Below are 26,122 nucleotides of genomic sequence, written 5' to 3'. Positions count from 1 at the left end.
TGGACACAAATTGTTAACTGTGAAAAAGTGATTTAAAGGAGTAATTCTTGTTTATATGAGTACACCTGGACTGGTCAGTGAACGTGAGTACTTTTTAACACTTCCTTTGTCCACTTGATCGTCGCATGTGTTTATGCGTCTTGATAAATGGCCAGTAAATGTCCTATAGAAACTGTAGAAACTCCAACAGCTACACGTAAAATCGATGATTCTATAAGTCCTGCTTCATTGAATGCAGAAAAACCTAGCGCCAGTAGAAGAAAACCTTCGACACTCCAACCATGGCTCATAAACCAGATGTAAATAATCAACAACCTAATCTCCTTACAAACCAGGGACAAACAATCAATTTAACTCAGCTCGTACAAGCTACTATAACTAACCCCAATTTTATAACTAGCATCGTTCGAAGTCTGGCATCAGCGTTAGGACCAATCATCGGTCAACAAATATCTGCCGTTATGAGCCCTTTCACGGAACAAATACAGTCCTTGTCTAAAGAATTGTCGCAAGTAAAACATGAAAATAACCAGTTGAAAGACGCTGTTATACAGTTAGACGGTGAGTCGAAAACTTGGAGTGTTCTATAGAGGAATTAGAGCAGTACGGAAGACAAACTAGTCTCCGGTTCCATGGTGTTTCTTTGAAAAATGATGAGAAACAATCAATTGACGATAAAGTGTAAGAAATATGTTCCAAAATTTTTGTAACTATAACTTCTGAGGACATAAACAGATCTCATATTATTGGTAAAACTCAAAACGGCAAAGCTCAAATTATCTGCAGATTTCGTAACTGGAAGGTGAAGAACTATATATCAATCGAGGCTTCAATTGAAAAATCACCCACCCCACGCAAGAGTGTTCATTACTGAAGACTTGACGGTTTACAGGCAGAAAATAATCAAGGGTTTGGCTCTGTGTAAAAAAGCTAAGAAAATTGATTCCTTTTGGACAAACGATGGGCGCATATTTTATAGACTACAGAAAGAGTCGGCCAAAGCACTTGTAAAACGGTACAAGGATATCGCGGACATTGTTCCTGGAAACTGACCAGTGAAATCCAAATCTCTATGTAATATATATATAATGTTGTTCAGTATTATGTTGTTTCTATGAGACAGAAACATGTCATACTCAGGTTTTTGTGCTATATCATGAGAATATTCTTTTTACTTGCCATTAATTATTATATAAGATGTTGTAAAATTTTTTGGTAAGTCTATTTGTTATTAGCTCACGACGATCTACCTGAAATTATTATACATGTATGTACTGTTGGTAAGTGCACCCATAGTCCGAATAAAACACATATCTGAGCATGTACATATAGTAACATAAGTAATGGGGTGAAATCTACCCTGACGAATGTCTTCTATTAGCATGGTCATTGTGTCGTCTGCACGTACTTTGTACCCCAGTAGATTTACCTTGATTTTTGTCGTCTGCTATGATGTCTCGTATGGTAACTTATAAGTATAATGATAAACTTCTGTGTTGTACTACCGTTCTTACTTTTGTCTTCATTATAGAAATGGTTCTGCCCGAATTTTTGTGTTTAAAGGAGAGAAAAGACATAATGTATTGTGTGTAATGTTAACTAGTATTTATACTGAAAAGTACTTCAGCAAATCAAACTGCTTATATATATCAAGGGTACGCCTATGTTTGCGTACACACGTGTTAGCTCACATTTCTAGTTGTAACTATATTTTGTATTTGATGTGTATATGGGTAGCAGTTTAAACACTTCCAACTTATGATTTTCACGAGCGTGTTTTTCGCTCTTTTAAAATTCAATATGTCATTCTCACGTTTGGTTAATCTAGGTTTTTTATGTAGTCTATTGCGGATTCTGATGAATATAAAGTCTTGGTGTATTGTACGTCCCCGGTTTATGATAAAGTTCGAAGGTCTATTTGTTTTACTCGCTACGAGTATGACGCTATATATATACTCAGGGACATTTACACCCTTTTTGTAAGGTGCTACATGACAGGATCTTCTAAACAAAAAACATTATGTTTAACATTAGCTCTAATAATGATTTTGTCGTGGTATATCTATGATATTTTGTAAATACCGATGTTATTTATCGTCGTCGATTTACTTTCTCAACCTTTTAGTCAATTGCAATTGTGTCTACATGCATAGAAAAGTCGTCTGCTGTTCACTCTTTCCTTTTCATAACCTATTTTTTGTGTCATTGTAAAGTGTTATGTAAAAGTATTTGTGCTATTTACGAAATTGTAACTGATGGAATACATATTGATAGCAACCGTAGATTTTTTTTCCCTTACATACTTACTTCTCATCTCTTTGTACGTATCACTGTATATATGTTTGTCTTCTTTTTGCTTTTTGTCTTTACTCTCTGTTTCAATCTTTCTCGCGTCACCTATTCATGGATTGCACGTGCGGTATCTGTTGCTTATGCACGCACCGTTATTTATGATCGCGGTCGTGTGATTCGTAAGAATTTCGACAATGGGTAACAGTTTTCTGTGCCATAGGATCGCGATCGGTTTATTTTATGTGAAATCTTACGGTGTTTGCATGATTACAAAGAAAGTATATCTTAGTGTAAAGCTATCTGTATCGTCGGTCCTTAGTTCCGTTTCTAATCTTTTTTGGGGTGATTATTTGTAACGTTTTCTTAATCTTTATTAATAATTCTGTGTATAGTTTAGTATTATTAAACCTGTTGTTAATATGTTAGATGTTGAACTCAATCCCGGACCAAATATACATGAATTATCAGTTTTTCACTTAAATATTCGTAGTATTAGAAATAAGTTAAAGTATTTAGAAGATATAGCAAGTGAATATGACATAATTTCGATATCGGAAACTCATTTAGACGGAAATATATCTTCCCAGGAATTAGAAATACAAGGTTTTAGTGAGCCTTTTAGAGGAGATAGAAATTCTGCTGGAGGCGGTGTTATGGTTTATGTTTCTAACCAAATTAAAGCAACTAGAAGATACTATATTGAATTCGTGGATGGTGAATTAATATGGCTTCAATTGGAATTGCCGTCGAGTTGTATTTTCCTGTGTACTATCTATAGACCACCTAATGCGGCAAATTCCTTTTGGGATCATATGCATGCCTCTATTGAAAAAACATTAGATATTACATCGAACCTAATCATTGTTGGAGATGTCAACGTTGATTTAATTTCAATGTCACAGTATCATAGACTCTCTGAAATTCTTAATAATTTGAATTTAAAAAACATTATTACCCAACCTACTAGAATAGGAAACACCCGAGCTACTCTTCTAGATCCAATCACACTATCTGAATCAATTAAATGTATAGAATCATCAGTATTGCCTATTACTAGAGACATTAGTGATCATGAAGCATGTTTAGCATCTATTGAGGTAAATTTTCAATTAACAAAGTCTTATAAGCGTCAGGTTTGGTGTTATAAACATGCTGACTTTACTAAACTAAATAGATTAATAGAAAACTTTTCCTGGGAAGATATGATTCTTGAATCTAGGGATATTGAGGAAGCTTGTTTAAATTTTACTGATCAATTTATATCCTTTGCAAAAGATAGTATTCCATCTAAACTTGTCACTATACGACCCAACGACAAACCGTGGATGAATTCGGAGTTGCGTAAAAACATCAGAATCCGCAATAGACTACATAAAAAAGCTAGATTAACCAAACGTGAGAATGACATATTGAATTTTAAAAGAGCGAGAAATCGAGTAAATAACATGAAAAAAACACGCTCGTAAAAATTTTTATGGAAATTTAGATGACGTCATTGACAGTTTTATTAAATCATATTGGAAATTACTTAGAAATTTAATTAAATCAAAGAATGCAACCAATGAAATACCTCCTCTTATAGATCCACATACTGTTAATGTAAAACATAACGATACTGAGAAAGCGGAACTACTAAATAATTATTTCATTTCAATAAGTCAGTTAGACGATTCTGAAGTTCAGGTACCGAACCTAGCCCCTAAAACAATTTCAAATTTTAGCAACATAATTATTTTATACAGATGAAGTAATCGATATTCTCAAAATATTGAAATTAGGTAAAGCATCTGGTGTAGACGGGATCAGTCATCATATGTTACGTTATACAGCTCACACTGTGTGTAGACCTTTAACACTATTATACAATATGTCTCTCACACAGTGTGTTTATCCTAATTTGTGGAAAAAGGCAAACGTTATGCCACTTTAAAAAAAAAGAAGAAAAACATTCGCCATCTAATTATAGACCGATAGCATTGTTATCTACGGTTGGTAAGGTTTTTGAAAGAGTGGTTTTTAAGCATATTTATAATTATTTGTTAACAAATTCGTTATTTTATTCAAGGCAAACTGGTTTTATGCCTACACACTCTATCGTTCACCAACTCATTGAAATCCACCACAACGTTTGTCTCAATCTTGAGGAAAAGAAACACACATGCATTGCTTTTTGTGATATTTCAAAAGCATTTGGCAGAGTTTGGCACATGGGTCTAGTATCAAAACTTAAATCTTATGGTATATCAGGAAACATTCTGAACTGGTTAATACATTATTTAAAATCAAGACAACAAAGAGTATTTGTAGGTGAACATTTTTCTAACTACCAAACAATTAAAGCTGGAGTTCCCCAAGGTTCAATTTTAGGGCGTCTTTTGTTCCTAATATACATCAATGATATAACTGATGAATTATTAAGCGTATCACGTTTGTTTGCCGACGATACTTCATTGACTTATGTCTCTTCCTCTATACTAGAAATAGAACGAATTTCAAATTTTGATATGCAGCGTATAATAGATTGGTCCAAAAAGCGGTTGGTAACATTTAATCCTAATAAAACTAATGTCATTTTTATCTCAAACACGTTACGAAACAACGCCATTCATTTACAATTTGGTGAAACATGATTAAATATGTCAGAAAGCCACAGGCACTTAGGAGTTTTATTGAGTGCTAATGCAAAGTGGGGGAATCATGTTGACTTCATATACCAGTCAGTATTAAAAAAGATCAATGCCTTAAGGCAATTAAAATTTTTAGTAAATAGAAAAACTCTATCTAAAATTTATACCTTATTTATACTGCCAGTTCTTGAATACTCTTGTGAAGTTTGGAGTGGTTGTTCTAAATTTCATTCTGATTTACTAGAAGAATTACAATTAGAAGCAGCGAGAATTGTGACCGGTCTACCAAGTTAGGTTACTAGGCAAACATTATATTTCGAAACGGGGTGAGAATCATTAGAAAACAGACGAAATAGAAGAAATTTTAAACAGGTATGAATTAAGAAATAACAATGATTATGTATTACCGAATTGTAGACTAACCAATACCAGACTGTCTTTCTTGCCTAACACTATTAAACTCCGGAACAATTTTCCCGATGAAATAAGAAATCTACCAACTGTGTCTAAATTTAGAAAAGCTATCAGTCCAAGACAAAACAAATCTACTATTTTTTGCAATTACAGACCACGTCGTTTAAATATAATTCATACTAAATTAAGATATAACTGCAGTGCGTTAAATAACGATTTGTACCGTGTAAACTTAGTAGAATCATCATCATGTTCTTGTGGACATTTTTGTGAAGATGCATATCATTATTTTTTTGAATGTCCTAATTATACTGTTTTGAGAGCAAATATGTTTGTAAATTTGCGTCCGTATTACCCAATTAATCTCGAAACTCTTTTGTCTGGAAAATCTTAACTCGCCGTTACTGAAAACGAAGACATTTTTCACATCGTACAAACATACATGCGGGCCAGCAACAGATTCTGGCTTCACTCTGTGAATTGGTGATCTTGCCTTCTTCTCTTTTCTGTATCTCTAATAGCTACTAGTAACTATATTAATTTTTAAATATTGAATGTTATCAATTAATTACGAGGAATGTTTGCTTGGCACTTTAGTTAAGCTTAATTGAAAGCCTTGAAGAGAACGAGATGGGATATAGGAATGGCGTTTTAATGAACTGTGTAAGAAGGAATGATGTGCTGTGCAGTTATAGTGCCAGACATGACAACGTTGACTACGTCAGGTTGTTGAATATATTTCTTCTCTTCCTCTACCATCTTTTCTTTCCTTCCTTTTTCCCTACTACATTTTACATTTAAAAATGATTTGTAACTATACATAGCTGTTGTCACATTCATTGTATATATTATTGTGGAGAGGGCTCTAAGTTGTGATAACTTGTGTCCAATCCATTTGCTTTCGGCAATAAAATATGTTTAAACTAATAAACTGTTTCGTCCCTCTAGGACTCGTCAGGGATGTTACATCATACAACTGTTTCGTCCCTCTAGGACTCGTCAGTGATGTTACATCATACAACTGTTTCGTCCCTCTAGGCCTCTTCAGTGATGTTACATCATACAACTGTTTCGTCCCTCTAGGCCTCTTCAGTGATGTTACATCATACAACTGTTTCGTCCCTCTAGGCCTCGTCAGTGATGTTACATCATACAACTGTTTCGTCCCTCTAGGGCTCGTCAGAGATGTTAAGGGCCTAAATTATGATGCTTAGGAGGCGTCTGCGGAAAATCCAAAGTGATCGAAAGAAAAGTCAAAATCTATCCGGGAGGTGCAGCAAATTAAGTGAATTTCATTTGATTTTTCCTTTTGAGAGATGAAGTTGGACGTAATGCTATTCAATAGTATTACGATACCAAGTGGTTTGTTCTTGTTTGGATGAACCTGCGTTTACATGATGTTTTCTTTTCAGAAACACATGGTCTTATTCTTCTTGCACTTTTTCAGGAGTCTCCGCGTAAATCTTTTTTGTTCATATTTTGCTCTAGTTTTACTGAATTTCAGGTTGATATTTTGGTATATACTTGATGTTGTTCCGAGGAAACAGAAGACGATTTTATATCGTTTTGTAACCATTCAGTAGGCATATTACATATTGCTAATAATTTTAATGTGTCAAAATTTTCAAGATATTCTTGAAAACGATACTATTATATCTTAATAAATGGAAATTTTGCGATTGGGATATAAATGACATCCACTACATGAGTGGCTCATAATTTTAAGGAATGAATTTTAGCAATCGTTTCGTTAATATACCGTGGAATAGCGAAAATGTCCCTGCGAAAATAACCGACCACGCAGCAATAATCTAGAGAAGGAAACAAACGCTGGATTTGTGTCGTTGTCGATTTTATTAACATCATCAAAATATACAGTATTTACATCAACAAAACACTCTCCCTGTAAAGCTTCAGCACTTAACACAAAATCACAGATACTGCAGGCGTGTCGTCCACTTCATGACGTCAGTTAATGACGATATCTCACAATTGTAACGCTATAACATGTAGGACGTTACTATAAATAGTTACGTTAGCAAAAATGCCACGTCAACATAACATACTGACATCAGTAACCTTTTCTGATATCACTTCAAATCATAATACAATTATGCGTGCCGATACGCAAGACACAATAAAATATTTTGTCACTTTGAAATAATGATGTCATATAATAAGTTGTTGTCGTCACAACACCACAGAGTTTACGACACAAAGTAACCTCGATTTCGTGATATTCCAGTTGTTATACATAATGCAATGCACTAAAATGCTTAAGGCATTGGGCTTATGAAAACCACGCAAATGTGTTAGCGACATTAGAAAAATTGAATAAAATGTTTAATGAGCTGAACGGAATATCACGTGATCGAGCCAGTGTCGATAGTCACAATTTAACAAGTGGATTTCATATGTTACACACGTTAAAATACATCATAAATAATACAATAGTTAACAAGGTTAATTACGATGGTTATTTACAGATGATAGGACGAGATGTGACGTCACTTCCCGTAGACGATGCCCAACGGACACAACAATGGAAATCTTCACTTTGAAACTTAAGCACTGAATGATTTGTTTGGTATTGTTTTATTGTGTTAGTCTTTGAACGACTAGGATGCAGATTCTCTTATTTGAGTGAAACTTTATTCACTCCGATCTTAAATCTAGAGTGAAATAATCTTTCTCCGAACTCACTCTAGTTGCTGTGTCTAGTGAGTATCGTCTAACGAAGTTTGGAATATCAATGTACTGAAAGACAATAGTTTTAACAGGAAATCGCTTTGATTTCTGCACACTAGATCCCGAATTCTCGAAAAAAAAAAAGATTTTTTTTTCTCATTACATATTTAACATGGATGTTCGTCATTATACTTTCGTACCGAAGTCTTTTCAAATTTTCATTTTTTCAATAGCATTAATGATCTATAAACATGTGAACAAAATCTCAATATTTGTTTCGAGAGAGGTTCGGGCAAGATTACGCGGTTTGGTTTTTTCACCATGCTTTTAAGCGACCAACCATTTATCATACAAATGCAAACAAATATAATTTTTTCTCACACAAGAATCCTTTCAACTGACCATCACTTCCCTCTGCACTTGTTTTCCTTCTTTTCTTCTTTCTGTGATATATGTTCACTAAGCATATCAACGACAACCCTTCTTTTTTATTGATAGTGGTAAGGTAGATGTACTTATATATACAGCAATGTGTTAAAACGTGACACTTTGTTAAAATGTGACACTTTATAAAACGTGACACTTTGTTAAAATGACACTTTCTTAAAACGTGTTGTTATATCTTGCAAATTTGTTACAAGCGGCCAATCTATTAAAACATTTTTGTAACAAATTTGCACGCTACATAGCTATATCGTTACCAGTAACCGCCTGTTTAAATAAATAGTTATATATGATAGAACAATTTCTAAAACAGAAGATGTGTATCACACTGGGGCTTGCCAACTCCTGTCATAACTAAGTTCGGAGTCGGTTGTGAATTCTGTGGTTTTTCCCATAGATGACTGTTCTTTTCAAAATCAACTTCAAACAAAGAACTTTATACAGACACAAAAAATCTGCACACGACATCTTGTACCATGTATTTGGTAAGGGTTATTCAGCACGTATTGAATGCAATGCAATACCACACACGTTCACATCTCACAAAAATATTAACACTGCATGGTAAGGGCTAGATAATTCTTATAAATCCTTATAAATTATAGTTCACTCTGCGATTCATCGTCAACATGAAATTCAAAACATTTATGAATTGTTTCAAGTAATTATACTTATATTTTAAGATAATTTTTGAAAAAAAAAACATTAAGACGAATTATCCATCCATTTCACGTCAAGCTGACGAGGATTTTAAACAAGAAGCGAGAACACGGCTAAACGGTGTTACGATTGGTTAACATTGATTCAATACCGGACAGAGGTAACGCATTATCGAATTAACGTTTATAAGTTCACATTTGTTTTCTATAAATATTCAAACAAGTAGGTCTATCGTTGTGTCAGACTTGTAAATCGAACAATTGCTTTGCATCCCAAACTTACTTTTATCAACTGCGCGCACGCTTTAATTCACAATATTTTGCGAGGTAGATGCACTATTCGCATAAATTCATGGTATTGTAGTCAATGTTCTCCAATTAATTAAAACAGTTCTTTTAATGTTCATTTTGCAGTCGTAAGTTCTTGAAATAAAAATCGCAAATCTATGTTTATGCAAACCATTTTCCATAAACTAAGTCATACGTGTAAGTAATATTCATAGTTCTTCAATGTTGTTACTCTACATTATTATTCAATATTGAATATTATGCGGAATAGGATAATAAAATTAAATTACTGTAGATAAAAATGAATTGTATTCGTAAGACAAAAATGTCTTTCGAAGAATATCTAAGAACTGGCCAACGTAATCTAAACCACAAATATTGGTCTACTGAAATTAGGGACACATTGCAGGACATTGAGGAAAGACCACGAGTCTTATACCACGTGACATTGTCCTCAAGCTTTGTCAGCGGCTTAAAGATAAGAGCACGGTTTGATATGATAACATGACAAATGACTTATGCCACATGACACATTTTGTAAATATTGCACATGCGTATCACCGGAAAGCAATCGATAGCGAAAATGATATGGAATAGTTATTGTTTACCGAGTGTTTTTTCACTGATTGTTGGTAAACAATACGATTACACTGAGAATTGTCTCTTGTTTACATAGTCCCTCTGTTTAAAGTTTTGGTGAGCAATGTATTTTTATACCAAAACTTTAAAAAATCGTTCTGAAATCTTTACCAATGTTCTGAGATCACTCCGCACAATATACGCATATTCTGTCTTAGAGGCCAGCCGCACAATCACGTGACATTCTTTTATTGGTCCCATCACAAATAAAGCTTCAAAGTCGGTCAAGGTCACTTAAAGACACTCTCATAATTCTGCAAATAGATAAATAAAAAAATAAAAATAAAATAGCAATGGCATTTTTATCATGCTGACATTAATGGTAATTACATTTCTATCAAGTTTCTTTCTTCTCAGTAAAAGAGGTTTATTTCATAGTATTTCCTGTCTTGAAATTTCAAATATTACTGTCCAATCATGGCGTTATGAAATGGATGCTGTTTCAAATGAAAACATTAAAGCTTACGTGGCCTTGATACCTTTTTAACTGATTACTGTTATCAATGAATGTACACTAGGATATTGTTAAATTGCGCGTGTTTATCGCATTGGAGATGCATGTTTTGCCTGTTCAGCGCATTTTGAAAACAACTTTGAACATGACATAAAAACACATACGTGCACGAGAGATATCGCACGTTTCGAGTTACTACTAAAACACGTAAACGACAAACCGTGTCAAATAAATTAGACTTAATTGAGCGAAAAATCGTAAATTTGTAAACGAAGAATTCTATTTACATTCTCAGATAACTAATGCGTTCTGCTTACAGGCTGTAGACTGGATAGAGTTGGGAATTTATGTTAGCTTACTATGATTTATCACGAAATCTTCCTTGACGTTCAGAAACATTTATCACTTTGAAGAAGGTATAACAAACCCTGGTTAATTTATTAACACTATAAAAGTTATCAGATGATGTTGTAAGTTGGTAGTATATCATGCAATTTTTGAAAAAATGAAAAATATGAGAGTTAAAAAAGAATATATAAGATAAAGGTTGTGGACGTATGCACTGCATTTGTTTATGAAAACACAATTTATAGAAACGATTTACACTATAGTATGACTGAATGTCAGTCTATAAACTTAAAATTCAAGGAAAATATCAGCTATTATATAGTTATATACGAGTTGTGTACAAATACACTAGAAAATACCAACATGTAAACAGACTCCAAACTCGAGTTCGATAAAAAAGAAAATAGGCAAAACAGGAACAAAAGACAGATTTACAAGGCGGCTCCAGAAAAAGTACTAGGAGAGCAACACTAGATGTTCCTGAAGAGTAAGCATTTTCTGCTTCATCGACGAAACCCGCCATGTAAACCTTGGTCAATCCAAGTAGGTAATGTCACGTTCTTAAATGATAACGACGAAACAAAGATATACACTAACTAGCATCAATCAAGTCCAGCTTCATATCGTACAAATAACTTGAGTATTTCCTAACCCTAACCTTTCCCATAATTCTTATCAACATGCATATCTTGAAGGCCTCTGTTATGAGTTTGTCAGTCAGTTATGATAGATAATTGAATATATATTCTAAAGAATATGTGCATACTCACCATCACAAAGAGCTGCCCAAAAAGCATCTTTTAATTCCATCAGTGCTGCGTAATCAGGCACTTGGAAATAGTGTTGTGTGGTCGGTGCATCACTCATCATCCTAGCTTCCGTTGATGATTCTTCATCCTCCCCGACCTGTATTACGAACACTTCAATCCCATGTATTCTTGCGCGCTGTGCTTCAGTTAATGCTCGGATGGGCTCTTCCAGTTTTCCGTCGATGATCAGTACCGCAATTTTGCGGACATCTTTTCGTCCTCCGTTGTCAGGGCTGAAAGCCCCGCGTCGCATTTGCTTCAGGATTTGTGAAATATCTGTTCCACGTATGTTTGATAAAGATTCCAACACACCGTCCTTCTGCTGCCTTTCACCAAGAGCGAATCCTGTCTCGTCGTCCTGGCATTCGGCTGACATCAGACCGACCTGAATCTTGTCTGTGTCAATGTCTATTTCACTAATCAGTGAGCGGATAAAGGCAAGAGCGCGTTTCGTGTTTTTCTTTCCAGCGTTCATGCTATCCAGAATGAACATGAGATCCGCTGCCTGACGTGACCCACATGCTGAAAAAAGGACAATAATTATTTTGTTATTTAAATTGAAACAATAAATACGACAGAAGGAAGACATTTGATGATATTGTGCATCATATTCAACAAACTGCTGAAACCCCACTAAATGATTTTTTTTATCTTTATGTACTTACATTGATCTGATATGGAGATGACTGGCTCGGGCACTAAAAAGCAAAAATAGAATAATATCATTGTTGTCCATTGTCCATAGTTGTCTTAGATATAATTCAAAATGGGGAATGTGCCGACTGATAAAGTCGCTACAATGCTAAAACTACTTTTCTGATTTTGTTTTCATTACGGTAACTAGCCTATATAAACTTTCAAGTTATTTCAGCACTAGCATACATTTTCGTATCGGTATGTAGATAACCTAGTTGTTCGTGTGAATTCAAATATCACTTGAACAATGTTATTGAAAATACATCAAAGCAAACCAATAATTATATCTTACCGACAGAAAAGATCACAAACAGTTTGTGTGAAAGGAAGTTAAGTAATCAACGACATATATTTCCAACACTTAAATGGTGTTGGAAAAGCGAGTTTGTAAATTGTAGAATTGCGACACGATTTAATTCAGTATTTGGTTCGCGTTCGGTCGTCGAATTATATTCGCAATGTAATGATGACGGTCTTTAACACAAATGAGTTTTATATGAGAAGTTTGTTTTACCTTGGCAGGACTGGATGGCGAGTTGGGCTAGAACACTTCCGATGTCATTGAAGGAAGGAAGTTCATAGTAAAGTCCATCTCCTTGTGCACCAGATATAGCTCTAAGTTCGTCAATGTTGACATCGCCGATGCCTATAGGAATCAGAGTGATTCCAGCCTCGCGTGCTTTGGAAGCCTCGACCTTGGTTCGGTGGAGATACATCGCCGGACTTCCGGTTATTATAATTGCTACCTGGGAGGCGTCGTCTCTGGCCACACTCCTTCGGAAAGTCTTTGTTCGGACATATCTGATCGCCTCGCTCATTCGAGATCGTCCTGCGGATTTACTCACTTTATTTAAAGATTCTTTCATGCTGTCTGCATTGTCAAAATCATCGAGTTCAAATATGCGTTGAATTTGGTCGCTATATAGAAATGAAGCGACTCGAGTTGTTTCAGCGGAAATGGACATCAGCTCAATCATTTTCTTTGCAAAGTCAACTTGCTGATAAAATTCGTTAGTCCGAACATTGTTGGAAGAATCAAAGGCAAACACGATGTCTGTCTGTCTATCCGAACACACTGAAAATCAATACAAGATCACGGGTAATATTTTGCTTTCCAAATGATTTTGAAAAAGTAGGAATACGACCCCCCCCCCCCCCCCCCCAACACTGATATATTTTCGAAGCGATGTAAAATTCAGAACAAGCGTCAGGTTTGTTTACCAAGTAGTTATTCGACATATTGACATAATGAATTGAAAGGAAGAATAAATGTTATGCAACACGGCCGTTCTAGTTTCCGCTTAAGAGACTGAAACCCCTTCACAAACTTCTTAATAACGTATGAAATATTCATTATTGTCTAGGGTGACTTAAGCCTCGTCTGTGTGAGTGTGATATCAAACAGTTGGAGTGGTGTCTGTTTTTGTGCAGTTTCACGAATTACTCAGGCTTTATCCATAAACATATCTTGTCTATTCAATATTTTAGCGAAATTACATGAAATTTTAATTATCTTCAGTTTACTTTAAAATGACGAATTTACGTGAATATGTTGTCACACCTGAGTTAAATAAGAAATAAAAATTTTAATTTAAAAACAACAAATAAGATACCAAGGCTATGAACAAAAGTAGAAGTCAACTACATCAGAATCTCCTAAAATTGGATTTTCCGTATTGTGAGTTAATCCGACTTTCAAGTTGAAGATACAGAGGCCTTGAGCTAAAGAATCATTGAATTTTCACATTACTTACCACTACGAGCCAATTCGAACATGGACGTGGTAGTAGTAGTGGGCGTGGTCGTTGTTGTAGTGGGCGTCGTGGCTGTGAAGTAAACATATTGTTTCTTTCTACATACACTTTAATTATTGTGAAAAATATGGTATGAAATTGTATGAAAAGAGAATAAACATCGGAAAAGCGAGGAAGCTATAAAATGTGAGGCTCCTTGTCGCATGCATATCAATACCTGTCAATATCCTATATGCAGTATTGATGGCCTTGATCTTGACTTTGAACTTGACCTTCGACCTTATACAAGACAAGATGTTGTCATAGTTGACATTCACAGACACTTTGATCCAAATATTTTAATAAATAAAATCGCTTAAGTGGTGACATTAATTAATGATAGGACGGGACGATATAGAATTGGAAAGTCAGGTAATATCAAACCCCCATCACATAGACTGAGGCAAAATAAAAATTAGAAAAAAATTGGAAGCGAACCTAAGTGTTTGTGAGTTCATATAGTGATCGCACATACAAACCTAGAGACCAGGTTTTCTGTTCTCCTTTTTCTCTCTTAAAGTCCGCATGTTGCTTACTCAGAAAACTCGATAACATTTCTAAGTGATCTCTCAGACGAAGATTTGTCTAGATGATTACTCTTTCTCGTTTGTCCACAGGAAGTTGTGGTAAAATTTGTGGTTGAATCATATGTGATGCAGAAAAGCACAAAAGCCCCATACATCTTCAATGTATAGACACCAAAGGGAAAACCAGAAGTCGTATGCCTTTCCACTTAGATTCTAGAAACGTCGCAATACCACAACACTAAACAGCACTTTATGTAACAACAATTAACATCTGCAAATGATTGTGCAGTGCCGTATGCACTGTAACTTTACACTTATTACCATTATAAATTCCTATGTGTAATTTACCGTCTGCAGACTGACACTGGATAAAAAAATTAAAAACTGCTAAAAGAATCTGTTATTTTGATATTGTTACTAATGCACGTGAGTTTCATTACACAATTATCATAAAAGAACGCTCTAGTGAGTTCGGCTCTCGTATTTACCTGTGTATACACAGAACATGCATTAAGAGATACTGCATGTGACCTGCCGTTGGAACCCTTGTCTACATAATGATTTATACATTAAGGAGATGACTTGTGTGCCATCAGTTATCAGATGTACCGTAAGGTTGCAGGCATTCCTTCCACGCTCCGTCACAAACGAAAGCCGTAGAGAATGAACATTTACGAATCTGAGTCATGGGTAGGCTAAGTTATTCCAAACTAATAATTTTTGCGAGTTTCTCTGATTCACCGAAAAACAGTAGCAGCAAATCTTGAGAGCAATTATCTTACTATCATCTACCAGCAACATGAAGCCTCTAAAGCACTATTGATATCAGATAAAAATTGGGCGCCATGTGGAGAAACTTGATGACCTGATTAAACACACTACTGATTATCTTATTATTAGCTGAATGATGCAGATCAACACGATATATAAAGGTCACGTGGTACTTACTGGTTGTGGTCGGCATAGGGGTGGTTGTCGTCGTGGTCGTCGGCCGACGTGTGGTCGTTGGACGAGGGGTTACTGAAACATCGACGACGATAGACAATATAAACATATTCATGCATAGCTATCGTCGACAAAATTTCATCAATCGCTCGAAAATAAACGCGATTTTATTCATGCATTTCCATTCCTTTTGCCAAAATCAATATTTGATGTGATTCAGAAAATAATCGGTTTCTCGCAATTTGTCAATCAATGCTAACTCGAATCTGTTAAGTTGTTATCATTCTGAAGCTTTAGTAAATTTAAGCGCTAACATATCAATACCGCAAAACATGACATGTTTTAAAATCAACTTTACAATAGAAATGAACAAAAAACCACTTATCATAAGCAGAAAGTAAAAAAGACCATGCAACGTTTGTCTGCTATCTTAGACATGTTACGGCTGTAGAAATGATAATGATTGTGAAAGGGGATGCCAGTGTGATCACCAACAACAATATAAAACTTTCATTTGTCACAATATGATATTAGGTATTAAAATGTCTTAGATAACATTATATCAGATGATTATTTTTTGTTATGAAGACTAGTGTTTCGATAGATCACGCAGACACCAAGACTGAAGTTACTATGGTGATAATTGACTTTTAGGGTAATGTTACATTCGGGTACAAACAGAAACGACATACAGGGATCAGTTTCATCAACATCTGTTTGTAGTGGGGTGGCACTTCATTTAAATGTCGTGTTATGTCCTTATAATACCAACAAAGTGACTAAGCGCTTTGTAAGTAACAACCTATAATGGTTTTCTACCTGTGATGTAAAGGTATGTCATTGTTTACCGGAGAACCAGGTAACGACAGGTAAGGTTAAATGTTTACTTTATGGATATCCAGCAAGATATCAACCAGATTCTGTCCGAGTTTTCTATAAAAGATTGAGCTTGAAGGAGATTTACCAGCCGGGGATAAATAGCATTGCGTGGCGACAAACATTAAAGGATTAACGTAAGATCACCTTATTTTTACAGACGTGTACTCTAAATGTTGTGGTTTATGTATAACAGGAAACGAGCAGCAGTATTGTAGCGATGTATTGTAAAATTACACTATGCAAGGATTTTGAGGATTAATGATTGTTTTTAGGCCAGACAATAAAAACCCAAAACAGGAATTACCGATTTCTTATAGTCTGTTTTATTGCCAGGATTACAACACATGGAAGGTTAAATTGGCTATTATTTCAGGATTAATCTTAGTTTAACTCAAAATTAACAGTTAATCCTGATATTTAATCATAGGCTGCAATATTTGTTATATTTATTTTGGACTCTTTGATAAATTCCTACAATCAGACGTGACGTTATAAAATATCGTCTAGTTTTTCTGTTATGGAGTAATAACGCGATAAAAAAATGTACAAGGAATACATTATCGATAAGTGTTAGGAACATTGATTAAATAGACTGAATTTACTAGGAGATGTATCACAGATAAAATTGTCTCCTTCTGTGGGATGAATTTACTAGGAGACTGTATCACAGATAAAATTGTCTCCTTCTCTGGGATGAATTTACTAGGAGACTGTATCACAGATAAAATTGTCTCCTTTTTCTGGAGACTGTAATTTGTCTCCTTCTCTGGGACTAGGAGACTGTATCACAGATAAAATTGTCTCCTTTTCTGGGATGAATTTACTAGGAGACTGTATCACAGATAAAATTGTCTCCTTCTGTGGGATGAATTTACTAGGAGACTGTATCACAGATAAAATTGTCTCCTTCTCTGGGATGAATTTACTAGGAGACTGTATCACAGATAAAATTGTCTCCTTCTCTGGGATGAATTTACTAGGAGACTGTATCACAGATAAAATTGTCTCCTTCTGTGGGATGAATTTACTAGGAGACTGTATCACAGATAAAATTGTCTCCTTCTCTGGGATGAATTTACTAGGAGACTGTATCACAGATAAAATTGTCTCCTTCTCTGGGATGAATTTACTAGGAGACTGTATCACAGATAAAATTGTCTCCTTCTCTGGGATGAATTTACTAGGAGACTGTATCACAGATAAAATTGTCTCCTTCTCTGGGATGAATTTACTAGGAGACTGTATCACAGATAAAATTGTCTCCTTCTGTGGGATGAATTTACTAGGAGACTGTATCACAGATAAAATTGTCTCCTTCTCTGGGATGAATTTACTAGGAGACTGTATCACAGATAAAATTGTCTCCTTCTCTGGGATGAATTTACTAGGAGACTGTATCACAGATAAAATTGTCTCCTTCTCTGGGATGAATTTACTAGGAGACTGTATCACAGATAAAATTGGGTATTGTCTCATAAACTGGGAAGAATTTCTTTGAGTGGCTCATTAAGCCCATGTTAGGGATGTTTCCATATTGTACAAATGTTTTCCTAGAGGAGGAAGCTGTCCTTTTTAAACGATGTTTCCTGTCCGACACCTGCAAACGTGATTATTTAAAGCTACTTTTAATTGCAAATGAAGTTATGCACCCAAGGTCACATGTTTTAAGCATTAATATGGCCGAGTGACGTGGTATATTGAGGATAGGGTGTTGTATTGTATATGTGTCTGATTAACATCGTGGAATTTAACTTCCGGCTATGTCCCTAAGTAAGGATGACTATATGTCATGTGCTGTATTGTATACATTTACCTGTTAAAATGTACGTCCAGGAATTTGAAACGAATGCATGCATATATTGACATTACATATAAATGAATAGCCGAACTGTCGTAACTTAGTGTCACCAGCTCAACAGCTTAAATAATTTGACGGCGGAAAATTGACCCAATACTAACTTACATCATCATTGTAATAGAGATAAATTCAAAGTAGTCAATCTAGATTTATTTATCTATTTGTTTTGTACATTTCGTATTAACGTAATTTGTTTTGGTCATTTTTGTTGCCTTAATTAATTTTTTAAATGTTTAAATACGATTAAATGAAACACATCGAATTATGTAAAGGGTGTAACTCTGTAGTTATCACGTGATATCTGAAAATTTCATTCTCCAATTTTCGATACCTACCAACGCATGTTTTAATAGCCAGAATGTTCTTGATGGATTCGAGTGCTCCAAAATTGCTCACTTCAAACATATAATCGTTGACAGGCTTGCTTGCTATTCCTCTCAATTCCCGCCTGTTAATATAGGCACCGATTCCAATAGCAAACATATGGATTCCCTCTCGACGAGCTTTCATCGCTTCCCAGACAGTCCGGATAACACTGTTAGATTGACCATCGGTCAGTACTACAGCCACCTTGACCACTCCGGGTCTTGCGCCGTTGTGTTCACTAAACATCTTTTTCCTCATGGTCCAGATGGCTAATTTAGTGTTTGTGATGAAGCCCCTTCTCTGGCGGACGCCAGACAGAGCTTGTCGTAGGGATTGTCGCTCATAATTTTCGTTTAGGTGAAATTCCACGTGGACGTTAGTGCTGTATGTAGCAAGAGAGATTCTTGTTCTATTTTGACCGATTTGGAACATATCGACGACCTCGTTGATGAAGTTGACCTGTTTGTGAAAGTCAGGGCCCCATATACTATTGGATGAATCGATAAGGAAGGCAACATCTGCTGGTTTGTTCCCGCAGTAGTACTCCACGGCTGAAAGGGAAACATGATGTGAGAGATACGGACGTACGTGACAGACACAACATCAATAAGTTAATAAACATAAAGAAAGACAGATGCCATTTCAACAGAGCAGACACGTTATCAACAAATTATCAAACAAATGAATTTGTAAGACGGACACAATATATACATATCTGACACAGTGCAATTAAGAAATTAAAAGTACGTAGAAGAGTGCAGAACTGTAGATGTATATAACTGCCAAACCATTAATAGCAGAAGAAAATCACCATATGTAAACATTATCATAATCCAATTCCATGAAACTAAGGTACATATGAACAAAAGGAAGATTTTACACGGAAACTCTTGAAAAAGTACAAAGAAAGAATAAGACCACGTGTTCCGGAATAGTAAGTGTCATCTTCTTCATCGACGACACCCGCCATGTAAACCGTCATCAATCCAAGCAATTAATGAGATATTCTTAAATGAGAACAGGGTATACAACAACGGAACCAACAGACAAATCAACGTGCATCAAACACGTCCAGATTCATATCACACAACGGAACCAACAGACAAACTAACGAGCATCAAACACGACCAGCTTCATATCACACAACGGAGCCAACAGACAAACTAACGAGCATCAAACACGACTAGCTTTTTTTCACACAACGGAACCAACAGACAAACTAACGAGCATGAAACACGACTAGCTTCATATCACGCAACGGAACCAACAGTCAAACTAACGAGCATCAAACACGACCAGCTTCATATCACGCAACGGAACCAACAGTCAAACTAACGAGCATCAAACACGACCAGCTTCATATCACACAACGGAACCAACAGACAAACTAACGAGCATCAAACACGACCAACTTCATATCACACAACGGAACCAACAGACAAACTAACGAGCATCAAACACGACTAGCTTCATATCACACAACGGAACCAACAGACAAACTAACGAGCATCAAACACGACCAGCTTCATATCACACAACGGAACCAACATACAAACTAACGAGCATCAAACACGACCCGCTTCATATCATACGAAGATTTTTTTCAAAGAGACACACATTTGTAGTTTATGCTGACCTAAGTAATTGATAATCGCGACCAAATATGGGCGGACTTCCAAATAAGGAGGGATGACGTGCCTTTATTCATGACACAATGAAAAGTTTCATTTTATATTTGATCATTTAATGATAAAGCTCGTATGGTTGACAGGCGTGACCATCGGTCAGATAATCTCCTCTCATCCTTTTACATTGATATATCATCATCTTCTATTTGATATTGAAAGATACATCATATCTGACAGTCTGTCACCTGATACTCTCAACAGTTCCTCCTAACACGATAGATATCGCGGCACCATTTGATCACAGATATCATTATTTTGTTGTCAAATAACCAATAGATATATTTAACCTAAATACGTTCATATACCTGTAAATGATATATTTCACGACATATCTATTTCAATTAGTGCATAGCTTAATGACAATATGTTCAAAGTGGCGTTCATAAGATAGAGAATATCATATTTAACCGTGGACAGATTTCATCAACATTCATTCCTCTATCACTCATTGATGTAGGCCCAAACTGATTTTGCTAAGACGCACTAAGTAGTTTAACTTTTTTCTCGATTTAAAAACGTAGGCATGTACTCATGATAAAATCGTTTAGTGAACAAAAAGTCAGATATTTTTTCAACGAAAGTTCAATATCATATTTATCATTTTAGCTCGGTTTGTTTTAGCACATATGATCGATGTAAATGAGACTCATGGAAATCACGCATCACAAGACGATCTATTACAACATCAAGAAAATACCAACATGTCATAATCCAAACTCAACTGTCATTAAGGGCAGAATATGAACAAAAGAAAGATTTACGCGAAAGCTCTCGAGAAAATACTAGGGGGATACGACCAGGTGTTACGGAAGAGAAAGCGTATTCTGCTTCATCAACGACACCCGCCATGTACGACTCATCCGACGTCAAAATCAATTCAATAGCTAAAGGATTTTTTATTTCACGAGATTTATAATTATTTATCACAATTTACTATTTTTAGGTCTAACTGACGAAAAATAAGTGATTTGAAGTTATTTCAATAGCATGCAGTATACTTTTATTCTATTTACGTCTCAATATGTTTGTATTGAGGTGAATGATCCATGTAAAGCGACCGCACGACATTTTTAATTGTATAGGTAAATTATGTCCTTTTACCGTGTGTTGATGTGAGCGAGACCGACCTTGTCCTTGTCTATTGAAAGCTTAAGAACTATTTTCTTTACGGTTTAGAATATATATATATATATATTGATAATGAGATTCAACGACGGTAGCGTCGTAGGAACTCGTGTATAAGAATATATTATTATTGGGTTGCGTCATTCACTATTTCCTTGCTGACAACATGAGACCTTTTCTCATCAAATATCTCTGTTATAAAGAAGAAAAAAAGATGAAGTACTATGAATCATATTGGACTTTAAGTTAAACTAGGGATTCCTACCTCACATAATATATACTCAGTAGTGTGAAACATTACATAAGTCTGCCTATATACCGCCCACGCTCAACAAGTCACTTACTAATTACTTACAGTAAGTGCCTCGCGCTATCTTTTACAGTGCAGCATGTTGTCAAGTGTCGAGAAGTTTATGAATAAGCCACTAGGAATAGATTAGGCTCGTCGATATAAAGCTATGTATTGAGAATGTTTAGTCAGAGTCATGAACTATGGACATTTGATTCTCGTTAATGGATAAACTGGTAAAATAGAGGTATCTTATTTTCGATATGCAAAACAATAACTCCTACTCCAAGACAATAAATAACTAGCGAAGGAAATTCGTGTTAAGGGAGGTAATTCAGCGCAGAAGTCCAGATACAGTGTAATCTAGATACCAGTTTTCTTAATTATCACTATAAAGTTGTTCTTTATTATATACTCCCCCACTTCTGTCAAGAATGAGAAAAGTTCAAGACATTGAAAGAAAGTTATATTTTTTCTGTACAAATGAGATTCAAGAAACAGGGAGTAACAAAATGAGATTGAGGCAAATAAAAGACAGAGTACCTTTACTGTTGTTGTTGTTGTTGTTGTTGTTGTTGTTGTTGTTGTTGTTGTTGTTGTTGTTGAGTCTCTAGCTCCACATTCAATCAAACAACAACAATTCAAACAACTTTTTTCTAATTTATATCAATCAAATTTGTTGGCTGGAATGTAAGCGCGCGAGGGGTATTACTCTTGGAAGAAAAACCAGGGTACCCTGAGAAATCCCAGGTGCCGGATAGACGATCGCATCCCTCACTACATCCGTTCTGGGAATTGAACCCTAAACACAAAGAAGAATTGCTGCGGTCCACTCACTGGTGCCTGAACCTGGGCAAACTTCATAGTTTTTATATAGGCTTTTAAATTTGTTATCATGAAATATATTTGATTACTTTCACAATTGTGACGTTACTGCTTCACCATGAACAATTGATCTATTTATAGACACCAATGATATCAAGTGTCGTGGAAAACATTGATGTCACGTGTCTATCGTGGTTGTTAAGGAAAACAAAATGACTGATCGATTTCTGATATTGTAATGCGATCGATTACGTATTGACCCGTTAATTACTTACTTCATGGTAACAAGTTATTGAAATTGTTTATCTAAACACCTCGTATACATATTACAACTACATCCACACAATGAATCAGAACCATGACCGTCTGATATTTTCACTTTTATTTCTTATCCAACATGCTGGAAATTATGGTCACCCAAGGTATTCTTTCATTGCTTATTTGTAAAGTAATTATCCCTTTCATTGTAATCGCGACGGTAACCAAGCCGAAATCTCAAATGTACCTCGGTGTGGCAGTTTGATAGAGCGTGAGATCCTTATTAATACATATGATATTCACTTACGCTGGTATACTTATCTATCAAGCACGAAGCATTATTTACAAGTTACCGTAAAACGGTAGCAAAGATTGAGGAAAACATTAACGTGTTTTACAAATAGCTGTCTGTTACCTGTAACTAGGGAGGCAGGCACTGGTGAGAAGCGTATTGTGACATTACAAAACCTTGCTAGGTTTATGCATTGTGGCGCAGTTTTCTTCCCTTTAGACATGTACTAACTGCATTTCTATCAAAATTCATGGTTAAATGAAATATTTAAATGTAGATCGCGATTTTCGCTGAGGCAGACGTCGTTTGGAAGAATAAAACGGCAAACGGCAATTGCTAAATATGAAATTCATGTCATGTACTCGTTCAGACACTGATCTGATTTTGAATATGGCTTATACATATGTACAGGAATTACAAGTATGGGATATCGGCTGGATATTTAAACGGAGACTTAGCGAGAAACAGAGACAAAAAGAATAAATGTACATAAATCCAGATTTATCAAACATTATTTTACTTCTGGTCAGAACCTCTGATTGCGGTAAAAATGATTTCATTGACATAGTAAAAATTGCGTACATTGAAGCTGTACGAAGTTAACAAGTTCAGAAATCTGTCCATTTGGATCGACGGTAAACTAACACCCAGAGGATGACATTAAAAACACAGATTACAAGGACGATGCTATGAATGTACAAACACAGACCTAATGTTATCTTACTAATGAGTTTTTGATCGCCGACATGGTACGTCTCAGAGGTACAATGGAGAGACTGTCTGCTATGCAGACGAACTTCTATGAACCATGAACACATATATAGCACGCTTCATTACTAAAACGATATGTTAATTGCATTTTGTCGTTATAACATGTTTCATGGATGTAAGTGAAGATTAACAAATGACACCAGTCACAAAAATCAAACTCTCCTTCGTACACAATTACAAACCAATGTTTTTTTCGTTAGTGAAAATGTAGCAAAACATATTGTTAAAGAGATCGAGGAATTATTTCACGATATCATGATGATATCAGTGCATTGCTTTACAAGTTACTGTTTCTGTAGAATTTATTCCCATTGCACGACAATAAATCAAACACAACAAAAATAAACAAACATAACAATAAAATCGGTGTATAATCAAGGTAAATATGATGTTTACCATATATGGTAAATCTTGTCAGCTTTGATTTCGACTATGAAACTTCAGATATTTTAATCAGAGTAAGAAAGAACATGACACCTTAAAAACCCGAAAATAAGCCTGTATTTTAATACAATGTACTAAACTGACATGCGTTGGTTCACTATCAAAGAAAAAAGCGCCTCTTTTATTCGAGATTTAGGGTATATATACTTAATGGCGCTTTGATCGTATCCGAGCGCTGACTGAACATGAATGATAATGATGAGAGACAAATAAATAAACTCCAAAATATCGACCAAAGAAAAGATCGTGTTATATCTAATATCACAGCCTGAACACCAACGACTGTAAGCAAGCTCAGAAAATGCTGATACAATTATCATGGTGTATCAGAAAACAAACTGTGGCAGTGGGGCGCAGGCTGACCCAGCTCTACCATTCTACAACCAGCTTGTCACAGTGAAATCGACACAACCTGACAGCCGTTTACAATGAAACTGACATTTAAGTTACTTACCACCGGGCGATAGATACTGTGAATGCTGTAAGCAAAAATGAAAAAAAACAGCGTTAATTATAGTGTGGCTTCACATTACACAGCCGTAATTGCTTCTTTCTGTTTTTGTTTTTGTTTTTTAAATATTTTTACAGAGCGTTTCTTTAAAAATGGGATTTGCTGGCAAATTTTACAGTCATGGTTGAAACCCTCTTCATTGCGATTGAATGTGATTGATTCTAAACTTCTACCTAATATTCTCAAAACTGCGAATATAAATATCTGATTCACCTATTCCGCGTAAACATGAAGTAAACGTTGGCAGTATATTGAAGTAAGCTATATTTGCGAATTCATCTAACATCAAAGCATTGAAAAAATCCGGTTTGAGGAAACAGTAGAGTACAGGAATCCGGAATGTGTAGCGTTACAGATATGTATGATACAACCCAAGCGATGTCGTTCGAACAACCAACGGTGAGGGTCGAATTTCGAAGCAGTTGGGATTAACTACATTTCAGCTATAAGGCTATTTATACGCAACTTTATAAGTTAAATGTAAACACACAATCAAAATATTCAAGAAATAGCTTTAAAATAAGTGGAAATCTCCCCATTTGATTTTTCTCTATTCTCTGGCTTAAAGCTACCGATGCTTTACATTACAGCATTGACATTTACCGCAGCAGAGAAGATAAGTACAAAGCTATTTATCCATGTTGTTTTGATGACTTTGAGTACTATTATCGTTATTATGAAAATAAAACAAAACACCTCTTTAGAGTTATTGTTATTAAGACATGGTTATGAAAAATACTTTATCAACATTTCTATCGATGTGTTATGATAAAGACACATTAGTGATAAGTCAAAATAGATATCTAAAATAAAACAAAACCTACCACAAAACAGGCTCCAAAAATAGAAATGAGGAAAAAGAATTTAGTATCCATCATGAATGAAGATGTAGATGTAAAATAGATTATCCGCAGGTGAACAGAAAACACCGATTATTGTGTCAGCAGCGAGAGACAGAAGTAATCGTGCTTAAGGTTCAATACACGGTAGCAGCTAAGGACACACTGGCAAAGAGATGTCACAGAACAGGCTTATATGTACGTAGGACATTTTTACTACTAAACTTAAACTTGTTGAGTGGGGGCGTGGTTTCTCTAGCAAGTCAATCAAAATCGCCTCAACCAATCATAAGTTGTGCAAGTGGTTGTACAAGCGTGGGAGGGTAGTTCTATGCCTATATTTAGAAACTGTGC

General features: G+C 35.4%; 1 protein-coding gene across 1 annotated transcript; it reads right to left on the bottom strand.

The window, feature by feature from the left end:
- Nucleotides 1-7,168: 7,168 nt before the first annotated feature.
- Nucleotides 7,169-25,861, bottom strand: LOC132547245 (cartilage matrix protein-like). Its single transcript, XM_060211010.1, has 9 exons — nt 25,754-25,861; nt 24,873-24,897; nt 18,696-19,277; nt 15,627-15,698; nt 14,113-14,184; nt 12,873-13,433; nt 12,328-12,360; nt 11,624-12,184; nt 7,169-10,305 (listed from the first exon to the last, which is right to left on the bottom strand). The coding sequence occupies exons 1-9, from the start codon at nt 25,805-25,807 to the stop codon at nt 10,298-10,300; spliced, it is 1,968 nt and encodes a 655-aa protein (XP_060066993.1). The 5' UTR covers nt 25,808-25,861; the 3' UTR covers nt 7,169-10,297.
- Between the last annotated feature and the right edge of the window lie 261 nt (nt 25,862-26,122).

Source organism: Ylistrum balloti, unplaced genomic scaffold, assembly GCF_031769215.1.
Source record: "Ylistrum balloti isolate Yb309-2 unplaced genomic scaffold, AGI_CSIRO_Ybal_v1 Utg369940, whole genome shotgun sequence".
NCBI classification, from domain to species: domain Eukaryota; kingdom Metazoa; phylum Mollusca; class Bivalvia; order Pectinida; family Pectinidae; genus Ylistrum; species Ylistrum balloti.
Note: the sequence above shows the minus strand (reverse complement) of the source record. Positions and strands in the feature narration are given on the sequence as shown.